This window comes from Phaenicophaeus curvirostris, chromosome 13, assembly GCF_032191515.1.
Source record: "Phaenicophaeus curvirostris isolate KB17595 chromosome 13, BPBGC_Pcur_1.0, whole genome shotgun sequence".
Lineage (NCBI taxonomy): Eukaryota > Metazoa > Chordata > Aves > Cuculiformes > Cuculidae > Phaenicophaeus > Phaenicophaeus curvirostris.
In genome coordinates this window covers 14,216,757-14,240,897 of record NC_091404.1, presented here as the reverse complement: position 1 = coordinate 14,240,897, position 24,141 = coordinate 14,216,757, and the positions used below count along the sequence as shown (strand labels likewise).

At 50.6% G+C, this 24,141-nt stretch overlaps 1 protein-coding gene across 1 annotated transcript in view; it reads left to right on the top strand.

The window, feature by feature from the left end:
* Window positions 1-6,656: 6,656 nt before the first annotated feature.
* GPC4 (glypican 4) overlaps window positions 6,657-24,141 on the top strand; it is a 67,696-nt gene continuing 50,211 nt past the window's right edge. Inside the window, exon 1 of the mRNA XM_069868083.1 lies at window positions 6,657-6,944. Within this exon, the coding sequence (XP_069724184.1) occupies window positions 6,695-6,944 (250 nt within the window). The 5' untranslated portion in view covers window positions 6,657-6,694. The remainder of the gene's footprint in view (window positions 6,945-24,141) is intronic.

Sequence of the window (24,141 nt, the reverse complement as noted above, 5' to 3'; positions counted from 1 at the left end):
TCAACTTTAACCTCTCTGCTGGCCCTTACAGTGCAGCTCCATCCCTGGACACGCACAGCTCAGCCTGCAGCGCAGCACCAGTGCTGCCGATGGAAACCAACCTCCCACCCAGATGGAGCAAGGGCCGTCAACCGCGGTGCCTGGTGTCTGAGGGGACCGGGATGGTCTTGCTGACAACTGCAGAACAAGGGACTCCTTCTTCCCCTGGGCCAGCTCTGCAGGTTTTAAGCTGGCATGAGGGAGCTCAGGTAATACATAGATATTGCTCATTTTTAAGCAGTGCCAACTGGCTGGGTTATCTGTTGCTCTGAGCATTCCTTCCCCTTCTATCTCCTTCCCGTGGCAGGACATTATTTCTTGCTGCTCCAGACAGCACGTGGAGTTGCTTCCCTCTGCCCCAGGTCTCCAGGGACTTGGGGCCATGTGGCAACCAGGGCCATCTCCAGCCCTGCCACGCCGGCCACATCCGCTGAGAGCTCCAGGCTCTGCTGAGAGCAGGGCATGTTTTCTCCATGTATAGGAGATAGGAGAAAATAAACATAGCTTGAATCACGGCCAGGGAGGTTTAGGTTGGCCATTAAGAAATGCTTTTGTCTGATAAAATCCTGGGTTGGTAGCTGGGACAGGCTCTTCCGTTTTGTCTAGGAGGAATTTTGAGAATGGAGAGGGAGGAGACAGCTCAAGGTAGGTCCTACTGGGCCAGAGAAGGAAGCATCAGGTATCTGAAGCTTTTTCCTGTCCTAATCTCCGCAGCTCCAGGGTTTTGTGAACCCAGCAGCTGGGTGATGTGCTTATCTGTGAACTGGGAGACTGCACATTTAATAGGTAAGACTACCTGAGCAGGCAGGCTGGAGCATGTGGGCTGGTCATGCCACCTCTCACAGCACCCACAATCCTGGCTCTGCCCCTGTCCTGTCAATACCTATCCCATGCCAGGCTGGCACCAGCACCGAATCAACCCTTTAAAGATGAAAAAGAGGCAAAAATAAGCAGCCTAGGCAGGGATTCCTGCTGTAAATATAGACCAGAGAGCCTGGGGGAGGGCTGAGCAAGGGATTGCCACTTGGAAGGGATATGCAAGGATGACATGTGGGCTTGTTTCCTCTGTCATCCCTGAATTATACCATTCATCTTCTCCCTTGCTCTCCAACTGCTTCTTCCCCTCCACCCACCCCTCTCTACGCACTCCCACCCCTTTTCACTTCTACAAGAAGATTATGCGAGTATGGATGGAGAATTAAACGTCACGGCCGTAATTCTCACCACAGTGAGGCAGACGCAGGGTCCCCGCTGAGACCCACCCTGCCACCCAGCCTCCTCCACAGCAGCCAGATGTTTTGGGAAGGTGGTGCAGGCACAAGATATATGGCCACCCATGGTGGGGAGGATGGAGACACGTCCCCAGTGATGCTGGGCTGTGGGAAGGGGTACGGATGAGCTGGTGTGAATCCAGGATGCCAGCCAAGCATGGTGAGCCGTATGGTGGCCACTGGGGAGACGCAGCCCAGGGACCCTTTTGTGCCCCCATGATGAGGGAAGGGAGAGGAGAGGAAGCTGTGGCCAGCTCTGGAGCAACAGTGACTGACGTTTACTTGCAGGGAATCTGTTGGGGAATATTTTTATCTGCTGGGTGTGAGTGTGCTACGCGTCACAGCCATCTGCCACACAGTCATTTTGGGGAGAGCTGGGAAGTGCAGGCATGAAAATGGTGTGAAAGTGAGTGCATTCCTGTGCCCTTCAGAGCTGTGTCCCCCCCAGGCTCCTCCCTGTGCTGTCTGGGGCAGAGATGCGATGACTTCTTGTCCTGCTGGGCAAGAGACAAGCTCTTGCATTCCCTAAAATGGAGATGGTCTTAACTTCCGCACAGCGAGCCCTTTCAGACATGGAAAGCCGAGTGAAACCCTTGCAGCAGCTTCATTGCAAACTCAGCTTGTTCCCCCAACCCTTATCCTGTTCCCCTCTGCTCTCTTAGCATCCTTCCATCGGTTTGGATTGCTGCAGCAAGCATGCACAGCAACATGCACCCTGCTGTGGCAGAGCCTGGCCAGCGTCAGCCCCTCTGTGGAAGGCAACGAGGAGCTAACCCACCCCTTACCCCAGAGCCAAGCAGCTATGGCCGGAGGTTTCTCTTCCCTGGGTGGGGTGAAGGAGCCCTAGGATAAAAATAAGTGATGAAAATAAATGGAGACATCAGCCCATGCTGAAACACTGGATCTGCTTGCTCTAAGATATCAGGTTGTTGACGTTCAAACCCCAAATTCGGAGCGTCATTTTGCTAGAAGAATCTCCCCATCCTTGTGACAGTTATCCTGGATTAAACACCCCCTGAATTTGTGGGTTTTATCAAAGGAAACTGTTTCTACTCAACCCTTCCTCGTTCTGGCCCGACTCCTCTGCCGCTGGAGAGCAAACACGCCTGGTTTGGGTTTACAATGAGCCGTCTCCTGCTGATGAGCTGGAGCTGGGAAGACACGCCTGTCCAGTTCCCTTTCAACACTTTCTAACCTCCTTGTGGCCCAGGCTTTCCTGCCGGAGCACAGGATTTAATCGCCCTTAATGACAGCCAACCCAAGGATTGCATTCAGCCAGGTTTTCCTAAAGGGCTACTTCTGAAATCTTTATCCGAGGAGAGCCCCCCAGTAAATTCCCTGACAGATGACTGCAAACCCAGCAGGGCTGCAGCAGACCTCTGGCCAGGACCAAAAATAAATTGAGCTGAAAGCTTAAGGCTTCATAGGACCTCAGCAAGATTTCTGGACGTAATCAGTGCCGCTGCTGGGCTTGGGGTTCCTTTTTGCTGCCAAGATTTGTCGGTGCTAGAGGACTGCCCCACTCCCACCAGCCTGAAGTTAAAATCGATCCAGTGAATCCCCATACAGGTGGGAATTACTGATATTGATTTTTAGTGTAAGTCAGCACGTTGCCGACATAGGCTTGGTCGATACCAGTAAGATTTATACTGATTTAACCACACTCCTGTGAAGGGTTTGTGCCAATTCCTCCTGAGCAGACTCAAAGTGGTTTCAATTAAACCAACACGACTTTGTTGTGTGGATGAAGACTCGGGCAGAAGCAGCAGGGCTGAAGGTCTGTGCTAGAGAGGAGAGGTGGCACACTGGAGGAAGGTGAAGAGAAACTGCGGAGGAGCTGGGTCTCCTCTGTTTTCTCCTTTCCTACCCTTCCTTCTCTCCAGAAAGCTGGCAGGGCTGTAACTTTTCCACTGAATGAGACGATGGAAATTCGAAATACCAAGTTGTGCAAGGACCGTGGCATATGCTGGAAGAGGTTCGGTGCAGATGCAAGGCGGGTGATGTCACCTTGTCTCCAGCTCCTGCACCGGGGCCAGCGGTGGCTGCGCCAGCGGGTCCACACCACAGCCAGCTCTGTGCCTGCGCTGGTGGTGGGGGCACACTGGGAGTCCCCCCAAGACAGCAGAAGAGGTTTGCAGCTGACTTTGTGAGTGAGCAAAGCCGAAAAAAGCTTGGAAAGCCTGGCAGGCTGCATGAGCTTGGTTCTCTGGGCAGATGGGGGAGATGGAGGCACCAGACCTGGCATTAGGGAGCATCCCGTGCCACCGTGGCAGACCTGGAGGCGTCTTCTAAGGCTGGAAAAGAAACACTGATTCTGGGGGCAGAAATAAGTAATGGAGAGAGAGGAGAGTTCTGTGGGAGATGGGGAGTCTGAATTTTTTGCCCTGCAAAACAACTTCAACATCTTATGAAAACTAAAGCAGAAGTTTTCCCTTCTGCTTTTCTCCATCTTTTTCTCTTGGGAAAGGGAGAGAAGTGGGGAAGGAGAATCGCTCAAGAGATTTGGGGTGAGGGCACTGGGGAGGTTCTGCCAGATGTGAGAAAATGCTGGAGATGGGAAAAAAAATCCTTTTTACTTTTCCATTCCTTAAAAAAAAAAAAAAAAAAGAGAGTTTTTAATGAAAAAATTCAGGCAGTCTCATTGTTTTGCTGCAGCCTTTGATTTAACTACTTGATCAAGTATTCGACAAAACCCTCCATGTTTTTCAGGAGGTTTCTTAAATCCTGCCGAGGTATGGGATTATGAGAAACAACAAATGGCAAGCTGTCTCTAACCCCACAGACTTTCTCACTCTCGTTTTCTCTCTCACTTTGGAATAAAAAATGCAGTGCTCCCTGCTGAGTTCTCTTTAAAATTCACATTGTCTCTTCAAATAAAGGCTGGGAGGGTGAGGTAGTGCTTTGAAAACCAGAACTCAGTCATACATTGCAGGGCCAGATCCTAGAGGATTATTGTCTCTCAGGACACTTTATAACTTCATGAGAACTTCTGGCCTGGCTTGTCTCACCAGCTCAGTGTGAGTGGCCCTGGTGGATGTCAGGGTGGCCAAGACCCCTACACCCCTTTTCCAGAAGGACGGCTGGATTTGCCTCTGGAGACTTTTTAAACCATGATAAAGCAAATTCCAGCGTTGCTCCTACGGATGGCTTTGCCTATTCCCATGCAGGCGTGGGATGCTCCCTGCATCCCCACCGGAGGCGATGCGCTAACAGGGCTTTCCATGGCTTTTGGTGTTAATTCCTCGACTGCAGCAGCCTGTGTAGCTCCAAGGCTGTGGTGAGCTGCCCGCATCGCGGCTGGGGAGCTCAGAGCTGAACGAGTGTCTTGTTCCCACGAGAAGTGCCTGGCGGGGCAGCGTGGCCGTGCTTGGCTCTCGCCGGGGGAATGAATAGAGGGTCTTTTCCTCCCGACCCGCCTGGCGTTTCACTGACAAAAGCTTGAGAGCAAGGTGGGGAAGCTGGCGACTTCCTTCGCTCTTGTTTCAGTCTGTCCTTCCCCAACGTGGCAAGGAGAGAATAATATAATAAAGGAGCATATTGAAATGTAAACCGCTGCACATTTTTTTTTGTTTTAAACGATGCTGTCGCCAGGCAATTACACTGTCATGGGGAGAAATTAAACTATGCTGAGACACGGCTGCAGGCACAGCACCGGGAGCAACGCACGTGGACACTGCAGCGGGACAGAGCTGTATCTGCACCCACATGGACACCACGACCTCGCTGTGCAAGTTCTTCTTAAGCAGATGCTTTGAGTGACTTTACAGCCATGTGAAATTGTCACAATGCCTGCCATTCTTGCAGTACTATTTCTGTGATTTTTCAGTAAACTGAAGCAAGCAGCAATTGTTACGCTGAAACCTCTGGTGCGTGGGTTTAGTGGGGTTTGTTTGCGTCCATGCACGTGTCTGTGTGCAGGGCTGGAGAACGAAGGAGGAAAAGTAGCCAGAGCATTTTGGTGACTGTGTTCCTGAGGCCTCTGTCCTGCCAAACTCTTGGAAATCATAGAATCATAGAATGGTTTGGGTTGGAAGGGACCTCAAAGCCCATCCAGTTCCAATCCCCCTGTGATGGGCAAGGGCACCTCCCACTGGACCAGGCTGCTCCAAGCCCCATCCAACCTGGCCTTGGACCCTTCCAGAGATGGAGCAGCCACAGCTTCCCTGGACAACCTGGGCCAGTCCCTCACCACCTTCATCATGAAGAATTTCTTCCACCCTCTGATTTATAGCCGTCCACCCTCATCCTGCTGCTACATGCCCTTGTAGAAACAGGTCAGTGAAAAAAGCAGTTGGTTTGGACGAGTCTTTGATGCACATAGTTCAAAACTGTCACAGCGATGTCCAAATTCATCCGCTTAGTGAACCTACGAAACCTGGAGCAGAGCCGAACCGTCTACACCTCCAGTTGATGAAGAACTACCAACCCAGCCCTTGCCGAGCCCAACCAAGGCATCTCCTTTTTTGGGGGGAGAGCGGATGCTGCCGGAAAGCTCCCGTCAGCTGGAAGGTGCTCAGGGGGTGCTAGGGAGGTACTTGGGGATGCTCCAGGGATGCTCAGAGGGTGCTTATGGGATGGTTGGGGGATGCTCCAGGAGGGTGCCTGGTGGAGGGTTGGGGGATGCTCAGGGGGTGCCTGGGGGAGGGTTGGGGGATGCTCAGGGGGTGCCTGGGGGATGGTCAGGGGGTTCTCAAGGAGTGCTCAGGGGATGGTTGGGGGATGCTTGGGGGGTGCCTGGGGGAGGGTTGGGGGATGCTTGGGGAGTGTCTGGGGGATGGTCGTGGGGGTGCTCAGAGGGGTCCTCAGGGGATGCTTGGGGTGTGCTTGTGGAGTGGTCGGGGGTGCTTGGAGTGATGCTTGGGGGGTGCTCAGAGGGTGCTCGAGGAGTCCTCGGGGGGTGCTTGGGGGGGTCCTCAGGGGATGCTTGGGGTGTGCTTGGGGAGTGGTCGGGGGTGCTCGGGGTGATGCTTGGGGGGCGCTCGGGGGGTGCTCGAGGAGTCCTCGGGGGGTGCTTGGGGGATGGTCCTCGGGGGGGTGCTTGAGGGATGCTCGAGGGGCGCTGGGGGGGGCGCTCGGAGGGATCCTCGCGGGACGGTCGGGGGGCGCTCGGGGGGCGCTCGGGGAACGGTCGGGGGAGGGAGGGCTCGTGGGGCGCTCGGGAGCTGCTCGGGGGGGGGCGCTCGGGGGGTGCCCGCGGACCCCGCGGAGAGGGCGGGCAGCCCGCGGCTCCGCTCCGCCTCGCTGGGCGGGCGCATCGCAGCTCCTGATTTTCCTCGGGGGCTGCCGAGGCTTGTCCCGGCCCTGCGCGCTCCTGCTTGGCTGCCGCCCTCCCCGCCTCCCTCCTCCCCCTCCTCCTCCTCCTCCTCCTCCTCCTCCAGCAGCCCATGTGCTTCCTGCCGGGCCAAGTTGTTTGCGCGGGGCCGGGGCGCGGAGCAGCGGGGGCAGGCTCAGCGCGGCCCCTGCCCGCCCGCACCATGCGCTGCCGCCCGCCGCCGCTGCTCTGCGCGCTGGCCGCGCTCAGCCTGCCGCTGCTGCTGGCCGCCGAGCCCCGCGCGGGGAGCTGCGCCGAGGTGCGGAGGCTTTACGCCGCCCAGGGCTTCAGCCAGAGCGACGCGCCCAGCCACGAGATCAGCGGTGAGTGCGGTCGCCGCCCGCGCCCAGCTCCGCGGGACGCGCAGGCGGAGGGGGCTCTAGCCGGGTCCGCAGCCGCGCACCGCGGGGCTCGGCTCGGCTCTGCCCGGATCGGATCGGCTGGGCTCGGCTCTTGTCCGGCTCGGCTCTGCCCGGATCGGATCGGCTCGGCTCAGCTGGGCTCGGCTCTGCTCGGATCGGCTGGGCTCGGCTCTTGTCCGGCTCTGCTCGAGTCACCTGGGCTCTGCTCGAGTCACTTGGGCTCTGCTCGGCTGGGCTCGGCTGGAGTCACCTGGACTCGGTTCGGCTGGGCTCTGCCCGGCTGGGCTCGGCTCGAGTCATCTGGGCTGGACTCGGCTTAGCTCGGCTGGACTCGGCTTAGCTCGGCTGGACTCGGCTTAGCTCGGCTGGACTCGGCTTAGCTCGGCTCGGCTTGTCTCAGCTGGGCTCGGCTCGGCTCTGCTCGGCTCTTCCCGGATAGGCTCAGCAGAGCTCAGCTCTGCCCGGCTCGGCTGGGCTGGACACCCTCGCGGCGTGGGGGGCTCTGCCCGGCTCGGCTCGGCTCGGCACCCGTGCACCGCGGGGCTTGGATCGGCTCAGCTGAGGTCAGCTCTGCCCGGCTCGGCTCTACTCGGCTGGGCTCGGCTCTACTCGGCTGGGCTCGGCTCCGCCCGTGCCGTCCGCTCCCGGGGCGGCTGCCTGGGGCTGTGAGCGGCGCTGCCCTCGGGCCGCCTCCCTCCCTCCGTCCCTCTCGCCCCGCAGCCGCATGGGGACGTGGTTTGGGTTCTCTTTTTTTCTTCCCCCCTCTCCTTTTTCTTTCTTCACCTTCCTCCCGAGGTGCTTGCGCGTCGCGGGGCCCGGCGCTGGCGGCCGGCAGCGGTAGGAAATGGTAGCTAATGTGCTCACACCCAAAACATTTTATTCTTTTTGTTTCATCCTTCATCTCCCTCCCAGGGCCGCTGCTTTTATTTCCCCTTCTGAATGACCTACTGGACCGCATTCTCCGCGGAACAAAGGAAGCGCCTTTTTAGCTGGAATCCTCGGAGACCACCAAGGACTCCGGCTCATGCGCTGCCATCCCGCGCTACTTTCAACAATAACAAAAATGCATGACTGAATGGCTCAGAAATGTGGAGTGTTGGAGGCATTCATTTCGGTCTAGGACACTGTCACAACACAGACAGACCCCGAGTAAATACCTTTAGAGGCTAAGACAGGAGCTGGGGGTATCTTTACCGTCCGTGTGCCCTCCAGATACTCCTATATTATCCTTTTCGCTGACAAAACTGGAATGATTTCAGTCCGTTGCGCTTTTATATTGTCAGACTAACGATACGCGTTTAGCCTACATCTGTTTGAATGAAATTGCGGTCCCGTTTACTTCTCCGAGAAATATTTTAATGAGAAACGTCTGACTGGTTGCAGTTCAAATATTCTCTCTCCCCTTCACCCTCCCCGCTCAGTCAAATAGTCCCTAATAAATAGGCCTGGATTTGATTTGAGCCCAGCCCTCGTCGGTGTGGGATCGGGACGTGAGCAGGCTGCCTCGTACACCCGGTGTCGGGAGGGTTTGACCTGGTCCCTCTTGGTGCTGCCGTTTAAGATGACTTGGTGAGCTCTGGAGGATGTTGGGAGCAGGTCGTGCTGATGGGGCTTCCATTTGAGGCTCCAGAGCTGCTGTCAGTTTGACCCTGGGCTTTTGAAATGAGGGGTCAGAGAAATGTGATGAGCAAGGTAAGATTATCCGACAAAAGAAGGGCTCTCCGCAATGACATGCTGGAAATATCAGCTGGGCTGTGTTGCTGGTCCAGGGGCATGGGGACTGTGTCTGGCCTCGCTTGGGGGAAGCAACAGGTCTTGCAGAGTTAGGTTTTAAATGTCATCTTGCTCTGCAGGGTGTTCTGGAGAGGATGGTTGAAGTTCTTCGAGGAGGTGTGCTGCCTATGGCGTTGAAGTGTGGAGTACCTGCTCTTCAGATTAAACTTTGAGTCAGATGCTACCCCTGCTGCAGTTCCACATTCCCCTGCAAATCCTTGTGGTTTTAGCATGCGTCGTGTTTTTAGAGGCTCTGGATCCCCTCGCTTGCCAGGGCAGATGGCAACCACGCATCCCACTGCTGGTTTTAACTTCCTGAGCGTGCGGTGCTTTACCTGCTGTTGAGTTTGCAGGCTGAGCACAGGGAACCGGTGTGCTAGGAGCTGAGTGGGAAACGTGATAACGCTGGAGGCTGAGGTCTGACACCAGGGCAAGAGGTCTGTGGTGTGTATTGCATCCAAAAAATGAGTCACTCGTCGAACCTTTGATTTCGGTTGGTGTTTCAGGTGATAGCGGTTTGTTTTCCTCCAGGTGGGTAAGAGAATTGGAAAGGCGGTTGCCTGGGAGCCTGGCTAATCAGTGAGAATGAGATAAATGTGCATGGGAAAGAGCTTTGTGTTTGGATGAATAACCTTTTGGGTCTGTAGGGGGAAACTGGTGATTTCTGCTTGGGGGCACTTTTTTTCCTTGCTGAACCATTGTGGAGAACGTGTTGGAGAGGGCTTAACGGGCTGAAATGGTGATGGGATAAAGTATGGAAACCCAGTTGTTACTGGCATGAACTCAAGTCTGAAGTCTGTCAAGTTCTTCTTTCAATTTTTCTACCCGTTTGGTGAGTTGTGCTTTATTCTCCCATTTTCTTACAGAATCGCTTGAGATCAGAGCACACAGACAGAAACTTCCTAGCAGCTTTCCAGATAGATGTTCTAAAAGGCAAGTTAGTTTCTGTGAGCGTAGTGACTTCTTTTACTGTCGAGGCAGGGATTATTGATCCTACAGAGTGTTGGCCTTGAATTGTTGAAGCAAAGCAGCTGGGAGGTGTGGGATGGTGTTCCCCTGCACCAGGCTGTGCGACAGCCAGTGAAACTCAGCCTCCTGACTGGGCACAGGAGTCATTTGGGGTTTAGCAGCATCTCACATGGAATTTTTTTTTTCCACATTTATCTTTTCTTGGAGCAGTGGGTGTGTGCAACTTTTTCTTTTTTGAAGGGACTCATTCCAGCAATCTTTTTATCTGTATCATTTCTATTTTAGTCACATGAAGTGACTATTGCTAGTCCAGAATGACCTCAGAGTTCAATTGAATATTTGTTTAGACCAGGTTTAGTATCTAATTAGAATATGCATAAATGGCAAGTTATATCTTGCTGAAGTACGTAAGCATATGTGAAAGAAGCATGCAGCTGGTCAACTCATTGCTTGCTTGATAGGTGTATAATATGTTATTTGTAGCGTGCAGCATAAAGAAATTGTTTCTTTTTGTGTTAACCTGGTGTTAGAGGTGCAAAGACAAGCTGCTGCTATTAAACTGCGTGGCCCTTTTTGGCACCACCTTGTAGCTGGGTGATCTTTAGTGGCTTCTGCACATATAGCCTTGTGGAGTGTATGTTGCAAAACACACAGCAGTTGTGAGATGCAATCTTGCTGCTGTTGGAGAGCACAGTGCTTGCGTAGAGCTGGTGTAGACAGTTTGTGAAACTTGACCCTTGATCATGTCTGGATAGTAGGTGGTGTGAGGAGAGCACCAACCTGTAACTGGTTTTAAGAGCACAAGTTTTCTGAGGAAAGGGCACGTCTCAAGAAGGTCTTGGTCCTACAGCCTGTAGCTGCTCACTTTGTTCAAATGCTACCTGGAAAATATCATTCCTTATTGAACCCACGTGTCTCTGGGTGATGGAGCAAAACTCCCTGGGAGTGACCATGTGCAGAGGCTGCTTCCCAGGGTTGGTCTGGTTGGTCTGGCCGAGAAATGCAAAGTGACTGGTGTTGTGGCATCCGGAGACCCACAGTAGGTGGCTGTGATTTAAAAACAAAAAAACCCCAATGTTTCTTTCAAGGGGCTCCTTCTTGCCCTCAGGTGTTAAACAGATGGAAATTCCTTCCTTTTTCCTGCTAATTGGAAGAAATGGATGTTTCTTTTCCTGAATTGAACTGGGGGAAAAAAAAAAACCCAAACTTGCCTGTTGGTGGAAAGCATTATCAGTTAACCTGTGGGTTTCCTGGAGAAGTGTAATTCCTTCCCTTGTTGCCACTGCTGTCCTGGTGCTGTGGTGGCTTGGGGGCAGGCTTGAGTGGAAGATGCACTCTATGGGAGCAGAGAGCGAGCCTGAAGCCTGCTTTTGCAGGGAGCTGGGCACACAAGCAGTGTTCAGTCCTAGTAAAAATTCTTGGTATGATCTTTGTCTCTATTTAAACTAAATTAGTGGCATAGCTGCATTCATTTGTCTGGAGTGATGGAGAACAGTTCTTTCACTGTGACAGAGGAAATGGCTTGGCCCTTGATTTTGGACTCACAGGATCTTGCGCCAAGTGGCTTTTGGCAGATGATTCCCTGTCCTGCTGCTTGCTTTTTCCTGGTGGTTTTGTGGTTGTCAGCCAGGTGCTGTCACCAGTGCATCACCCAGGTGTGCCACCTTAGTCAGTTGGGAAGGCTGCTTTGCTGGCATTGCTGGTTTACATATAAAGTTCAACAAATGATTTTTTTTTTTTTTTTTTTTTTTTTTTAGTTTTTCACATGCTTCTCTTCCAACTGAGAAAGGGTTTCTGGATGTTGTCCGGAAACTTGTTCCTTGTGCTCTCTGGCACTTTTGACCCTGTTGCAGCTAGTTTGTTGCCACTCCTGGGCTCGTTGGGTATGAGAAGTACCAGATAATACCTGGTCCTCCTCAGCATCTGTTTGAAGGTGTGGAGGCCACCAGCTGTAGCTGTTTTGCGATGACTCTTGACCAGTGAAGGCAGTGGTCCTTGGTGGGCAGGGTGGTTTCTCCTGCCTCGCACGCATTAATGGAGCAATGAGCTGGGAAGCAGCTGTTGGAGAGCATCCTTGTGGCAAACACAAGTACTGGCATGGAAAAGTAAACGAGAGAATTGCTTCAAGTTTTTTTAGCTGCTTCTAATATTGTTTAGCAAATGCAAACAGCAGGAGGGGGGAGCTGGCAGCGTGCGAGTCACCCACAGGACAGCAGTGACCACCTTGGCGTCGGGCACTGGCGGCTGGGTGGCTCGGCAAGCGTTGGCAAGAGCCTATGGTGCCTCCCGGCTGACTCACGCCTCTGGTCGCCGCTTGCCTGGGACTCTGCTTTCTCTGTAAATCTGCAGCGCGGGGTTTTGTTCGATGGCAGCAGCGTGCTGTGTCCTAGCAGCCAGCAGCGTGAAGCATGTGGTTAGCAGCAACGGCTTGCAGTGGTCCGGGCTGAGTGGGAGTATCGTTTTCCTTGGCAGACACTTCATAGAAAGTTCTGTTTTTTCTGCCAGAATAAGCAGTCATTACATTCCATACAATTCATAGTCAAATTATTATCTATTGTTAAAATTGCCTTAATTATCAGATGTTTCCTTAGACATGTAGCTGTTTTTTAAGAGGATGAATAGAAGTGTGTACATTGTGCAGGAGGCCTGAGCTGCACAATGTTTCCAGTACTGTTTTGTAGTTTCAGGGAGATTTTCTGTGGCTTTCGTATGTCAACAGACTTTTTATTCTCTCTAAAACGGCAGCAGAGCAAGGCCGGCGTGGCAGCGAGGGGCTGAGCTTGCCTCGGGTCTCTGTCTCTGTCCTCTGCTACAATTTTTACCCTTGGTACCTATGGAGGAAGGAAATTCAGGGGGAAGCATCACTGCTGTGTGTGAGATGGCTCTGATGGGAGAAGGACCCAGACAAGCCTCTCCTGCCTTGGAGGTGCGGGTAGTGCCTGCCTAGCTGGGCGAGGATATCTGTTGGGAGGTTGGCATGGTCCTAGGTTTTTCAGAACAGCAATATCTGTGGTCTTACCTTGCTCTGTGGTGTGTGCTGGTGGCTTATGGAGACCCCACTGTCCTGGGTATGTGCCCCAGAGCCTGTGTGGATGGAGAAGGGCTGCCAGCGCTTCTTGAGAGGTGTTGGACACGTGGCTGTTGCCTCCCATCCCCTCCACCTACAGCCATTCCCTCAAAAAGCAGAGGGGTGCTCACTGTAGGGCTTCTGTGGATGTACACACGTGTGTTGAGTTGCAAGGGCTCAATCCTTCATATCTCCCTCCTGGCCTCCTCCCCAAACTATAGGATGGAGCATCAGGATTATCCTCTCTGCTCCAAATCTTTTGCCTCCTCCCAGGAGAGGAGCGACCCTCCAAGACTGATTTCTTGCTTTTGTTCTGCCTTTTTCTTTGGGAGTGGGGGGCAAGGAAATTCTTGTTAGCCAAAAAGGTCAGGGTGTGCGTCTCCTCCCTGGCGGCCCCGGCTGAGATGGGGCTGCCAGCTCTGGTCTCCGGGGCAATAACCTCCTCGCATTCCTTACATTCCTTCTGCTTTCTCTTTCTTTTGAGATTATGAAGATAACTTCCTTCTCCCATTGCTAAGCAATGTGAGGGCCCGGGAAAACTCTTCTATTTCCCCCTTGTTCCCTCAATTCCCTTGTGAGCTCCAGGATGCCCCATAGCAAACCCCTTAGCGTGCCCCGGAAGGGGCAGTTTGCACTGTTCACTGGGGTTTGTGCATCTAGGGAAGAAAGCCATTGCTTGTATTTTTTTAATTAACAAGTATTTTAATTAGAAGAGAATTGAGTTTTTGGCTCATCTTACCTGCTTCCTGGTTTGTTACAGGCTTCCCTTAGTGTTTCGTGAAACTATTCTGCTCTTCTAGCAGAGATTTTGTGCTTTTCGTTGCCCGCGTAGCCTTGCGGAGGCTGCAGCTGAAGCGTTGTGTTTGTTCCAGGGGATTGTCTTCTTGTTCACGTCTTTCTGGTCCAGGAAAGACACTTGGATAAAAGCAGTGTGTCGGGAAGAGGGGAGCTGATGAGGAGGCGTCGGAGGCTTTACGCGCCTAGGGCTGGTGGCAGCCACATGGGTTGTTGTCAGGCTTTGCCCCCGCGATGACGCGGCTGTGCTGGTTTCCTTAGGACAGCGTTACCTGTTTGCAGACAGCTCTGGTTGGTGCAGGTATCTCTGCCCTGCTTTCCTGCCGGTTCCTGCCTTGCAGTCCAGCAGATCTTGTGTGCCCGTGGAGCCTGGGCGAGGGGCGAGATGGGATGAGGAAGGGATGCTGGTCCCCAAGGGCAGGGATGCATCACATCACGGGTAGATATGGTGCAGACAGCGCTTAAAAAAAAAAAAAAAGCCTGTGTGGGTCTACCTACCAGGTGGGATTGACTTTCCTTCCTTAAGGGTTGGCCAACATCGATTTTGGTGTGAGATTAGGCTTGTAGTGCCTCTTCCCCAGTGTACAGCGTTGTCTAGTTTCTCCTCCCCCCCAAGAAACCCCTCAGTCTTAGAAATACTTTGTTTTTTGTTTATTGTTTAAGGAAAAAAACCAAAATCTGTTTGTTTCTAGTGTATCTACTGAGATTTTCTGTGGCTTATGCAATTGGTGGCTGACAGACTTGGATGTATATGAACTCTCTGTGAGGGGCTCCTCACTCAGCAGGTTTTTGTGTGGGAAAGGTACGTGGTCAGCAGAGTGGAGCTGCCCTGAGCGAAGGATTTCAAAGGAGTATTTTTCTTAATGCTTCCAATTTAGAAGTTGAGAATTGTCTGGATTTTAAGCAAATTCAGATGGGAGCAAACAATGATGAAATGTTTAAAATATGTTTCAACATTTTTGTGGGAATAAGAGCTGCTGTTATAGAGGGTAGGCTGCAGCTTTCGGGAGGTGAAAATATGTGGCCTTTACACATTGTCAGCATTGTTTCTGGTTTTTTTTCTTTCTTTTTTTTTTTTTTTAAAAAAAATGCTTATAGGAAATTGGCTTTGGTAATTGAGTTTCTACAGAACCACAACATCCAATAGCTGTTCCTTTCCAGGGGTCACACTTAGGTTAGTTCCAGTTATGTGCAGTCAGTTTAACCTCTTGTGGTTTGTAGTGCTATTCTAGAAATTACTGGTGATTTGGGGTGTGTTAGAGTAACAACTTCACAGGAAAACCCCAAATGTAAGGGTGTCTGGCTTTTGGAGAGCTCTGACCGCTCGCCCATGGAAACTGGGCACCTTGTAGTATGTCCCTCGAAGGGACCTGCTCCCACTGGAAAAAGTGGTTAAAGCCTTTATGGCCCACTGACTTTCCTTTTGAAAGAAGCTGAAATAAGCCTTGGCAAATTGTTTACCTGTGTTGATTTAACAGCCTCCTCCTGTATTGAAGCACCGTGCAGAGGCAATGCTGGACGCTTGGTGTTGGGTCGCGTCACCCAGCGTGGCTGGTCCCCCAGCAGGAGCTCTGATGGAGGAGCAGTGGTGCCATGGACCCCCAAATCCCAAGGTTTTTAGGAGATTTGCTGGCAGCAGAGGGCCAGCTTTAAGAAATTATGAGAATTAAGAGTTGGGGCTTTAGCTTGGTAGCATTGATGGTTTGGTATAAAAAGCTCTGTGTTGCAGGCTGCGATGACAGGGGGTGATAAATTACTCCTGGCTGGTGCTACAGGTTCTAATAATGGTGTTTTAAAAAGATTACATGGGTTTTAATACGAACTTTTTTGTTTCTTTGTACTCTTCTCTTTTTAAAGAGTGGAGCCTGTTTTGATTCAGCATTCTTGAAACATAAAGATGGAGCCAGAATTTTTACTGGGCTGAAATGCATTTTTTTTGCTTCTGCAGACATGAGGATCTTGTTTGAGAGTCTTTGCAGCCAACTGGCTGGCAGTGTCCTCTTTGCAAGGGAGCTTACTTGTTTGTTGGTTTAAAAAGTAACTTAGCCCCATGCGAGACTGGAGCTGGGCAAAGCCGTTTGCTCTTTTGAGGATGCTGTTAGGGAGAAATTTGTGATAGGGAGAGACTTTACGTGATAGCAATAAGAGGGAAAAATAACCTCCTGCACCCTCCCTGGCTTTCCCTGGCATGGGGAGGATGAGGCATTTATGTGATCAAAGAAACCAGCACAATTATGAGCCTGATGGAAAACAATTCCCTTGCCATGTATGCTTGGGCACCTAGGTGGCTTTTACCTTGCTCAGAGTAGTACGAAGTGGACTTTAGTTGCCTGTCTGCCAACCTTTGGGTATCCGAAGCGTGGTGGCTGGCAGTCCATGATTGGACTGGCAGAAAACAAACAGGCTTCCTCCTGAGTTATGGCTTGGTTCAGAGGTGGAGCTGAGGTTGCCGTAGGACTGTATGCTTTTCTTCTCATTGGGGGAAAAAAATGGCTTTGATAGTCTGCTAATGATTCAGCGCTGTTTACACAATAATTGTGGTTTGCTTTCATGAGCTCTTATAATGAGATTGCTTTCTTTCCTGTGCAATTGCTGGATGGTTTGGTTTTACACAGTCCTGCCTGCTGGTTCCTGCCCGCTCCGAGCGCGGTAACGGGCTCACGCCGGAGAAGGTGGCGCGAGGGCTTTAAGCCCTACCTGGCTTCCCTTTCTGAGCTCCAGGCATGGAAGGAAGCAACGGAGAGGAAGCGAAGTGTCACCAGGACGACTTCTGAAAGACCCAGGTGGTGATTTGCAACATCATGGTAGTCTGGAGTATCATAGCATCTTGGCAAGCTGGGTGTAAGTTCGTTTTGGGTGGTTTCTCGGTACTCTGCTTATCGTTGTACTAAACCCTCTTGATTTTAGCTATTGGCAAGGAAGGGAATCCACTGACCTGCTTCTTCTGGGAAGCCTTTAAGATCCACAGCATCAGAAGCGCTGATCTGTGACAGCAGGCATACATCCTGGCTGTTGCTTGTGTATATGAAGCTACTGGATTAACTGCTGCAGCTTAACCTTGATACAGTACTGGTTTGCTGCCCGTGTAATTGTGAACGGTGGTGTTGTACGACCGGCTGCCAGCATCTGCCTCCCGCCGCATCCCTCTGTTTGAGCAGCGGTGCCAAGAAACTGGTGGGTAGTGCCAGGGGATAACACCCACCACTGAGCTCTTAATTAATAAATAATGTTACTAGGAGGAGAAAACAATAGCCTAAGCGCTACCTTTTGAAAAGGTAAGGTTGAGTATTGTTTTGTCGTGGGTTTTTGGTTTATTTTCTTTTCCCTTTTTAGCTCACTAGCAGGCACATTAATGTTTCTGCCTGATGGCAGAGGTGGCTGCAGGTAGGCAGGACGCAGCTGGTACAGGATCTGCATCTGTGGTGCTGCAGATGCTACTTGCCTGTCCCAGAGGATGCGCACCCTCTCCCCTTTTGCTGCAAGTGACTATTTCTCTAGAAATACAGCCTGAACGATTTGCTGCCAGTGGTACTTTAAGGACTTGGCTGCTGAGTGGAGGGCTTGAGCAGAGGATAAGTTGACTTTCTCCTTTGTAAAACAACTTCTTTGGGGATTGGGAGGGTTGGGAAAGGTGGACGTGCTCTTGGCCACATGGCTTCCACTAATTAAAGTGAGTTAATTGGGGCTGGTTGGAGAGCTGTGTGTAGAGCAAGGCTGGAAGGGCCAGTGCTCAGGACTGTCCCTGTCCCGTTGGATCCAGCCTGCCAAAGGGAAGCAGCGAGCTTGGTGGCGGGTGCCTTGCTAGCAAAACTCCACATAATTCAGCCCTCTGCTTTATTAAAGGCTCCTTTATGCCACTTTTTTGCTGTAACCCCCGTGAGAACAGCCAGCCTTTTCAGCAGCCTGAAACCTGCCTTACCGGGAAGGCTCCTGTGTGTGGAACAGCCTGGCTGGCACGTTGCTGCTCCAAACCAGCCCTGAAGCTGCTTTGAAAACACCGTCTGCGAGCAGGCAAGGATGCCAGGCAAGCCTGGCACTCCTGGCCAGCCTTGCTGTGAAAACAGGGATGAGTCTGCTTGCCAGCCAGCCAGCTCAGTAGAATACTGAAAAATAGTTGTACTAGTAGGGGTTAATTTCTAGGTATCAAAATATTCACGAAAGGTTAAATGAGACTTCCTCCTTGTCAATGAGTTACAGCTCTAAAATATTTGCGTTCTTTCCTGAAAGATTTAGGAATAATTATATAGCACTCAGGGGCAAGGCATTGCCAGATAAACTTAACAACTCTGTAATTTGTACTCGAGGCAGGGTTTCCTGTAAATGATAGCTTTGTTTAATTTTACGATACTGCTTCCAAATGTTTGCTGAGTATGAATTGCCAGCTGAAGTGGACTTGTGAATCTGGAAGAGTATTTATTTGTTTGTTATTGCAGACAACAAAAGCTGCTGTAGAAGGCTAAAACTTGGCATCTCCTTTCAAACTTCTAGGCATCCTTCCCCAGGCAGGGTTTGGTTGGGTGGGCAGCTGATGTAGGGTGCGAGCAGCTTTCCAAGGTATCTGTTCAAAATCCCTGGGCTGCTCTAGGATCTCCTCCCTCTCTGCCTTTCTTTTTCTGGGGTTGGGAAAGGAACGCTGCCCGTCGCAGAGCGCATACTTTATTTCCATTACTCAAAGCTGGAGTCATGCATAGTTGCAGCCAAAGACACTTCAGCAGCTCTGGGGATAACAAGATAGCTGACAGACTGGAATGCGGATTTATCAGGGGTAAAAACTGGCAAAATTCCTTATTTCTGATTCTTCTTTTCAAATAGGCCCTTCGTGCTCCTGCTGTGTGAGCCCACCGTGCGTTTTAACCCCTTGTGTTCTCCGGGGATGTGCTGTGGGACTGCCTGTGTGCCTTCCAGAACTGTATTGCTAAGTCTCTGTTAGTTCCTGGGTGTTGTTTTTAAACTACAAAGCTCTTCCAGAAATTCTTTCAATGGGTTTTTATTTTAAAACGTGGGCCTTTGCACCAGATGTGTGTCTGAGTGACCACAGAATGTAAATTTTACTGTATGTTGCCTTTGGACTGGCAGTTTGGAAGACTACTGGCCAGTTAACACAGGAGGATTGTGCTGTGAAATATGCTTCCTTGGGATTTGATTCATATTAATTTCTTTCAGAGGAAATCCCTTTATTGGCCTCAGTTACATTTTGATGTAGAGCTACTTTTCCTGTGCCTTTGTTAGGACCTGGAAATATTTATATTGCTATGAGAAATGGGTCATCTTTGGCTCTGTGGCTTTTTGGTAATGTATATATATGTGAAAAAATTCTCTGAGACATTAAGCAGTTTCTTTTTGAGGAAACATGTTGTATCAGAAGCAGCACACTTGGAAGTTAAATAGATTAAGTGAAATCCCTCAATTAAAGGAGCTAAGTTCAGCAGAAAAGTCAAGCTGTTTAGGGAAAGAGTTTCAAGTTAGATTTTAAGCTTTCCTCAGTTTTCTGCAAGCAGCTCGTGGTGCAGCCAGCCCAGTGCAGGAGCCTGAGGAGAGGGCTATGACGTGGCCATCTGTGGGGTGGGAGGATTTGGAGCTGGTGGTTGTGCCTGTGGTTGCGTGTCTTGACCGGCAGAGAATGAAGAGAATTTCACTTTTTATTGGAAAAGGAAAGGATTGCTCAAGGATTGCGAAACACTTTGTTTTGGAAAAATGTCATTGTTTGAAAATAGCATGAGAGAAGAAGAGGGGCTGTTCCTAAGCCTGTGGCCGTCTTGAAAACATTCTTCTTACCTGAGGGCTTGAGTAAAGCTTCAAGTCTTCAGTATTAGCTTGGACTTTTGTCCCAAGGTGTCCAGGCTGGAAGGCTACACTTCTCCTATCCCTGTGTCTCACTTTGGTGATGAAGGATGGGAAATTTTTCTAATTATTTTCTTTTCTTTTTTTTTTTTCAAAAAAAAGGAAAGGGGGGTGGGGAAGAGGAGTAGAGTTTAAAATAAGGGAAGATTTGACTGGCGAACAGAAATGCTGATGCTTGGCTGCACTGAAAGCACGTGAAACTTGGTCGTGGTCAGCGCTTGGGCTCTCGTGGAAGAGTTGCTGGCTCCTGGTTCTTTCCCCTCTGTGTGTTTTTTTTGCTCTGTCCCTGTGCTAATCCCTTTGGTTGTGTCTTAACCATGTGGATTTGAACCAGTGTGGCCCCTCAGTGCTTCTCTATGAGTGTTTCTCTGGATGCTTCTTAGCCTGTTTTATCTTGGTGCATCTGCAGGACAGGTTTGTCCTCTTAGTGGGAAGCTCCTTTGGTCTGCAGCCCCATCATCCACTCGAGACACCCAGCCCACGTAGGAAAGCCACGGAAGCCTTGTCTCAGCCCTGCTAGCATTGCTTTGTGTTGCTTGTGGGTTTCTAAATGCCTCCCTGCTGTGGGGACTACCCATCTCTTCTCCAAGCTTTTTTTAGCTGCAAACTTTTTATAAAATGCCTTTACTGACAGAGGGTGCTGGGATGGGACAGCAATGGTGCTGGGGAAGCAGGGAACCCCTCTCCCTGCTTGGCAAAGAGTAAGGCAACTGGTAAATGCATCCTATCCTTTAATCAGCCATCCCTTCCCTGGGGCTCCCAGTGTGTCAGGGGCTGTTTACCTTCCTGCTGGTGGGTTTTGGATGGTACCGCCTGGGAGGTGGGTGGCAAAGGTCCTGTTTGCACTCGCTCTCCCCCACCTCGGATTGCTCAGGGCTGTGCTTAGAGACAAAATAAACCCCTTAGATGCCTGTCAGTAAAAGCAATTGTCTCCTGATATGATAAGGCGCTTTCAGCCGTGCGTGTTTTTTCCACCCTACCGAAGTTGTTTGCACAAGCCCAGCACAAGAGGAGATCAAAACTCAGGTGGAAAGTCTCTGTGATACCTGGGGCTGAGGTCTCCCAAACTTGCTCTTTCCAGAATACCTATGAAAATGTGACCCTGTGTTGGCTGGAGAGGAGGAAACCTTCCTGGGTGGGTGTAGGGTCCCTTGCTTGCTGCAGGGCAGATCTAGGCTTTGGGCCCCTTTTCAGGCTAGGGAAAGGTTTCTAAAAAAAAAGAGGGAAGATTTGGGTGTCTCAGCGTTATAGGCAGTGTAAACCATCCAACGTATGGGATGAGCAAAGGCACATCAGACGTGAGGAAGGAGAGATTCCATGCTCCTGTGCAGAGCAGCACCAAGGACGCACGTGGCTGCATGGTGAAGTGTTTGGTAGGAGGGTAGGGAAACAAAAAAAAAAAAGCTGGTTTTGTCTTAAAAGGTTGAAATAGCCTCCTGTGCTCTCCTGCCCTCCCTGTGTGCAGTTATCCTCTACAGCCACGTTCTTCATCTGGGATGCTGCTGTCCCTCCGGGGAGGATTTTGCTCAAACAAACTTGGTGGCACAGAAACTGGCTTGCAAATTGTTGAAAAGATGCTGGGATTTATCTATGGTAACGTGAGGAGGAGGCATGCCTGTGTGAACCAGCTGGGAGATAAGGCTGATGTTTGCAGCTGTGCCGAGGAAAGCAGGGGAGATAGGGTGTCCTGGAGCGGGGAAGAAGGAGGAATTTTTAATTTTGTGATGCCGTTATCTTAATCCTTTCTCCCCTCTCTCCCATCCTGCTTCTCACCTCTCCTAGGGTAGGTTAAACTACTCAGCTTTGCCTTTTCCACAAATACGGGCAGGCTGCTGGTTCCAGACCCCGGGAATACACTGGGAGTCTGTTCTAGAAGCAGGATGGGTTTTTGGACATGGGTAGCACTTTGCTGGTTGAGCACAGTGCGCTGCTTGTGTGAGCTGGGTGGCTTCTGCAACAGATGCCCTGGCTGTTAAAGTAACACTTGCTGGGTGTAGGCTTAAAAGCACATTTTTCAGGTAAAAATGTTATTTACAAACCCAGCTGTGGTCTTAGCTCTGAGGTGGTTTGTTTAAGGGGAGATAAAGCTGAGATGTGAGTGTGAGGTGCAGGGGATGGTTCAAATAGCTGGTGCTGGGGGTCTGTGTTCCTCTCCCAGCACTGCTGCTCCCAATAAATGCCCCCTGGTGAGGAGACTGTGACCCACTCTGCTACGGTGGCATCTCCCAGTTGATGTCCTGCCTGCAGCGCTTGGGATAAGGCAGACTGCAGTTGATGCCTCCTGCTCCTCTGTGGCTGGAAAGGGGTCTGCACCCCTTTTTTTTTGGTGGGGGGGCTGTTCCTCTTGCTGGAGGGAGGATTTCCACCCACAGTTTCTCTTCCCTCCCTTGGCTTTTAACTGTGTGTGTTAGCCCAATTTCAGGGGTGTTTCAAAGGTCTTAGGAAAGCTGCACCTTAGATTTTTTTTGGCGCTGGACTTCCCTGTCTCCTGTTGTGCAACTTATTTGCCTTTCTCTGTGATACTTCAGGCTCAGCTGCGTGCATTTTTGGAAGTTTCTTATTTACACCAACAGTTCTGAGAAAGTTCAGCGGAAAAGCAGCTTTTCTTGCCAGGAACCACCTGTGTGATCTTTGTGTATAAAGTTGCCTTTCTCTGCTTATAAACAGTGGCCCTAGGATGGATGTGCGGTGGACCTGTTTAGATTTAAATCTGACCCACCTCCTTGTTTTTGGTGCTGGCAGCCCCTTTGAGCAACATGTTCTTTTCCACCTTTTGCAATAGCGCATAGTGTGATTTTTAACCTTTAAAATTGGAAAGATGTGAAATTGTGATGGCTTGTTTTTTAATTATTTTTTTTTTCCCCTGCACAATATCTACACTGATCGCTCATAAATTTTCTGTGCAGCCTTTCTTCTGATGGCCTGGCAAGCCAGGACCTGATAGCACAGAGAGCCCATCATCTGTCTGATAGCCCCTGGCAGCTTTGAGAGTGGGAGGGGGTGAGCTGGGAAGCACACATGGATACCTTGGTTCTCCAGCTGCAGTGGAAGAGTTGCTGCGAGTTCAAGCTCTGCCAGCTGTCCCTCCCAGAGCCCTTCATCTGGGCTTGTTTCCCCAGCCCTGGTTTGCATCACACTGATGTGAGCTAATTATTTCTGAAATCCCCTTGACTGGTGCCTCTTTCTGGTCCAGCTGAAACTGGGGAATTGTTTCTACAGTCATGAGCAGAGGGAAGATGTGGGGCAGAGCAGCATCACCTGTGGCCTTTCTTCCCAGGAAGGTAGGATGGAGCATGGGGTTGGCAGCATTGCTGGGGTCACTGATGAAGCAAGAAAAAACTTCTCGTGCTTTTGTGGGCAGGGCTTAAAAAGGCAGCGTACATCAAACTTGCTGCTTTGCTGGGTGTTTGTAGTCTGCTGCTGTGTAGTGAGATGTAGCGTGGGTTCCTGCAGATGAACTCAAAGTTGAGTTGTGGCTGTGATGCTCTGTGGAAGCATCTCTGGGTTGATGGTGGTGGTTCCTCCAGGCTCCTGTTCTGGAGAGCCGCCCCTGCTATGAGAGGTTCCTGGCTGAGACATTGGGCCCCAAACTGGAATAGTCTGTGCATCTGGCTTGCTGTGGAAAGGGTTTTGCCCGTGTCCAGGCTGGGATGGCTGTCCTGTGCTGAGTTAAACTGAGGGAACAACCAGGAAACTGCACGTGTGGACCAGTGCGAGTGCTCTCCCTTCCCTTTGGTGCCGGGATGGTCTCTGTGTTGCTATGAAAATGTCTCATGGAAAACTTTCTGCTTAAAATTTTTGTCCTATTTACTTCTGCCCAGGACCTGCTCTTGGACTGAATGTTACTTTCTAAGCCAATGAGAGTTTTTGGTCCTTCAGGGGGACAAATAAACGCTGCATCAACTTGCAGCCAACCAGCCCTCTGGAATCTGGGAGCCAGCGGAGGCTTCTAGCAGAGGAGATGGCTTGTTTAGCAGGAGTGTCATAGGGCTGAACAGGGCAGCAGATAGTGTAGCTCTCCTAGACTGTTTCAGCTTATGAAACCTCTAAAATTTAATTTCTGGGGAGGCTACAGCCCCCTGCATATTGCAAGCTTCAGACCACTGCCTGTGCATGTGCTTCCATGGACCCCTTCAGTCGCCCCTGGAGCACAGACCACGAATTGAATATGAAATGCTTCATAAGAGCCAAACTGTTTTGGGAAAAAAAAAAAAAGTCATGGATGCAAAATGCATTTGGAAATCTGGCCTTTTGTGTATCTTTTCCAGAGTCTCTTAACCCGCAACAAATTCTTAAGTTATCTGCACTGTTACTGTGCTTGGTGAGCTCTGTGTGGGTTTTTACATAGATAAATGTGGTTGTGAAGTACTGTTGACACATGGAAATGTTGATGGATGCTTAGAGAATAATCAGCTGCTTTGTGATAGCTCTGTGCCAGTTGCTTTGTTAAAATATCTTTACAAAACCTTGTTGTAGCAAAGCATGTTTTAAAAAAGGGATGTATGTTTCTGTGGCTTAAAAAGGAAAAAGAAAAAAGCAACCTCAAAAACATACCCCCCCCCAGTATAAGTTTTGCACACATTGGAAACAACGGCATCAGCATTTGCTTGTCAGAGCTAATAAAGTTTGCTTGGATCTTAATTTTTCTGCTTGATTTCACAAAGTAATTGAAACTTCCTTTTTGCTGCAAGCTCTTTTTTCCTTTTTTTTTTT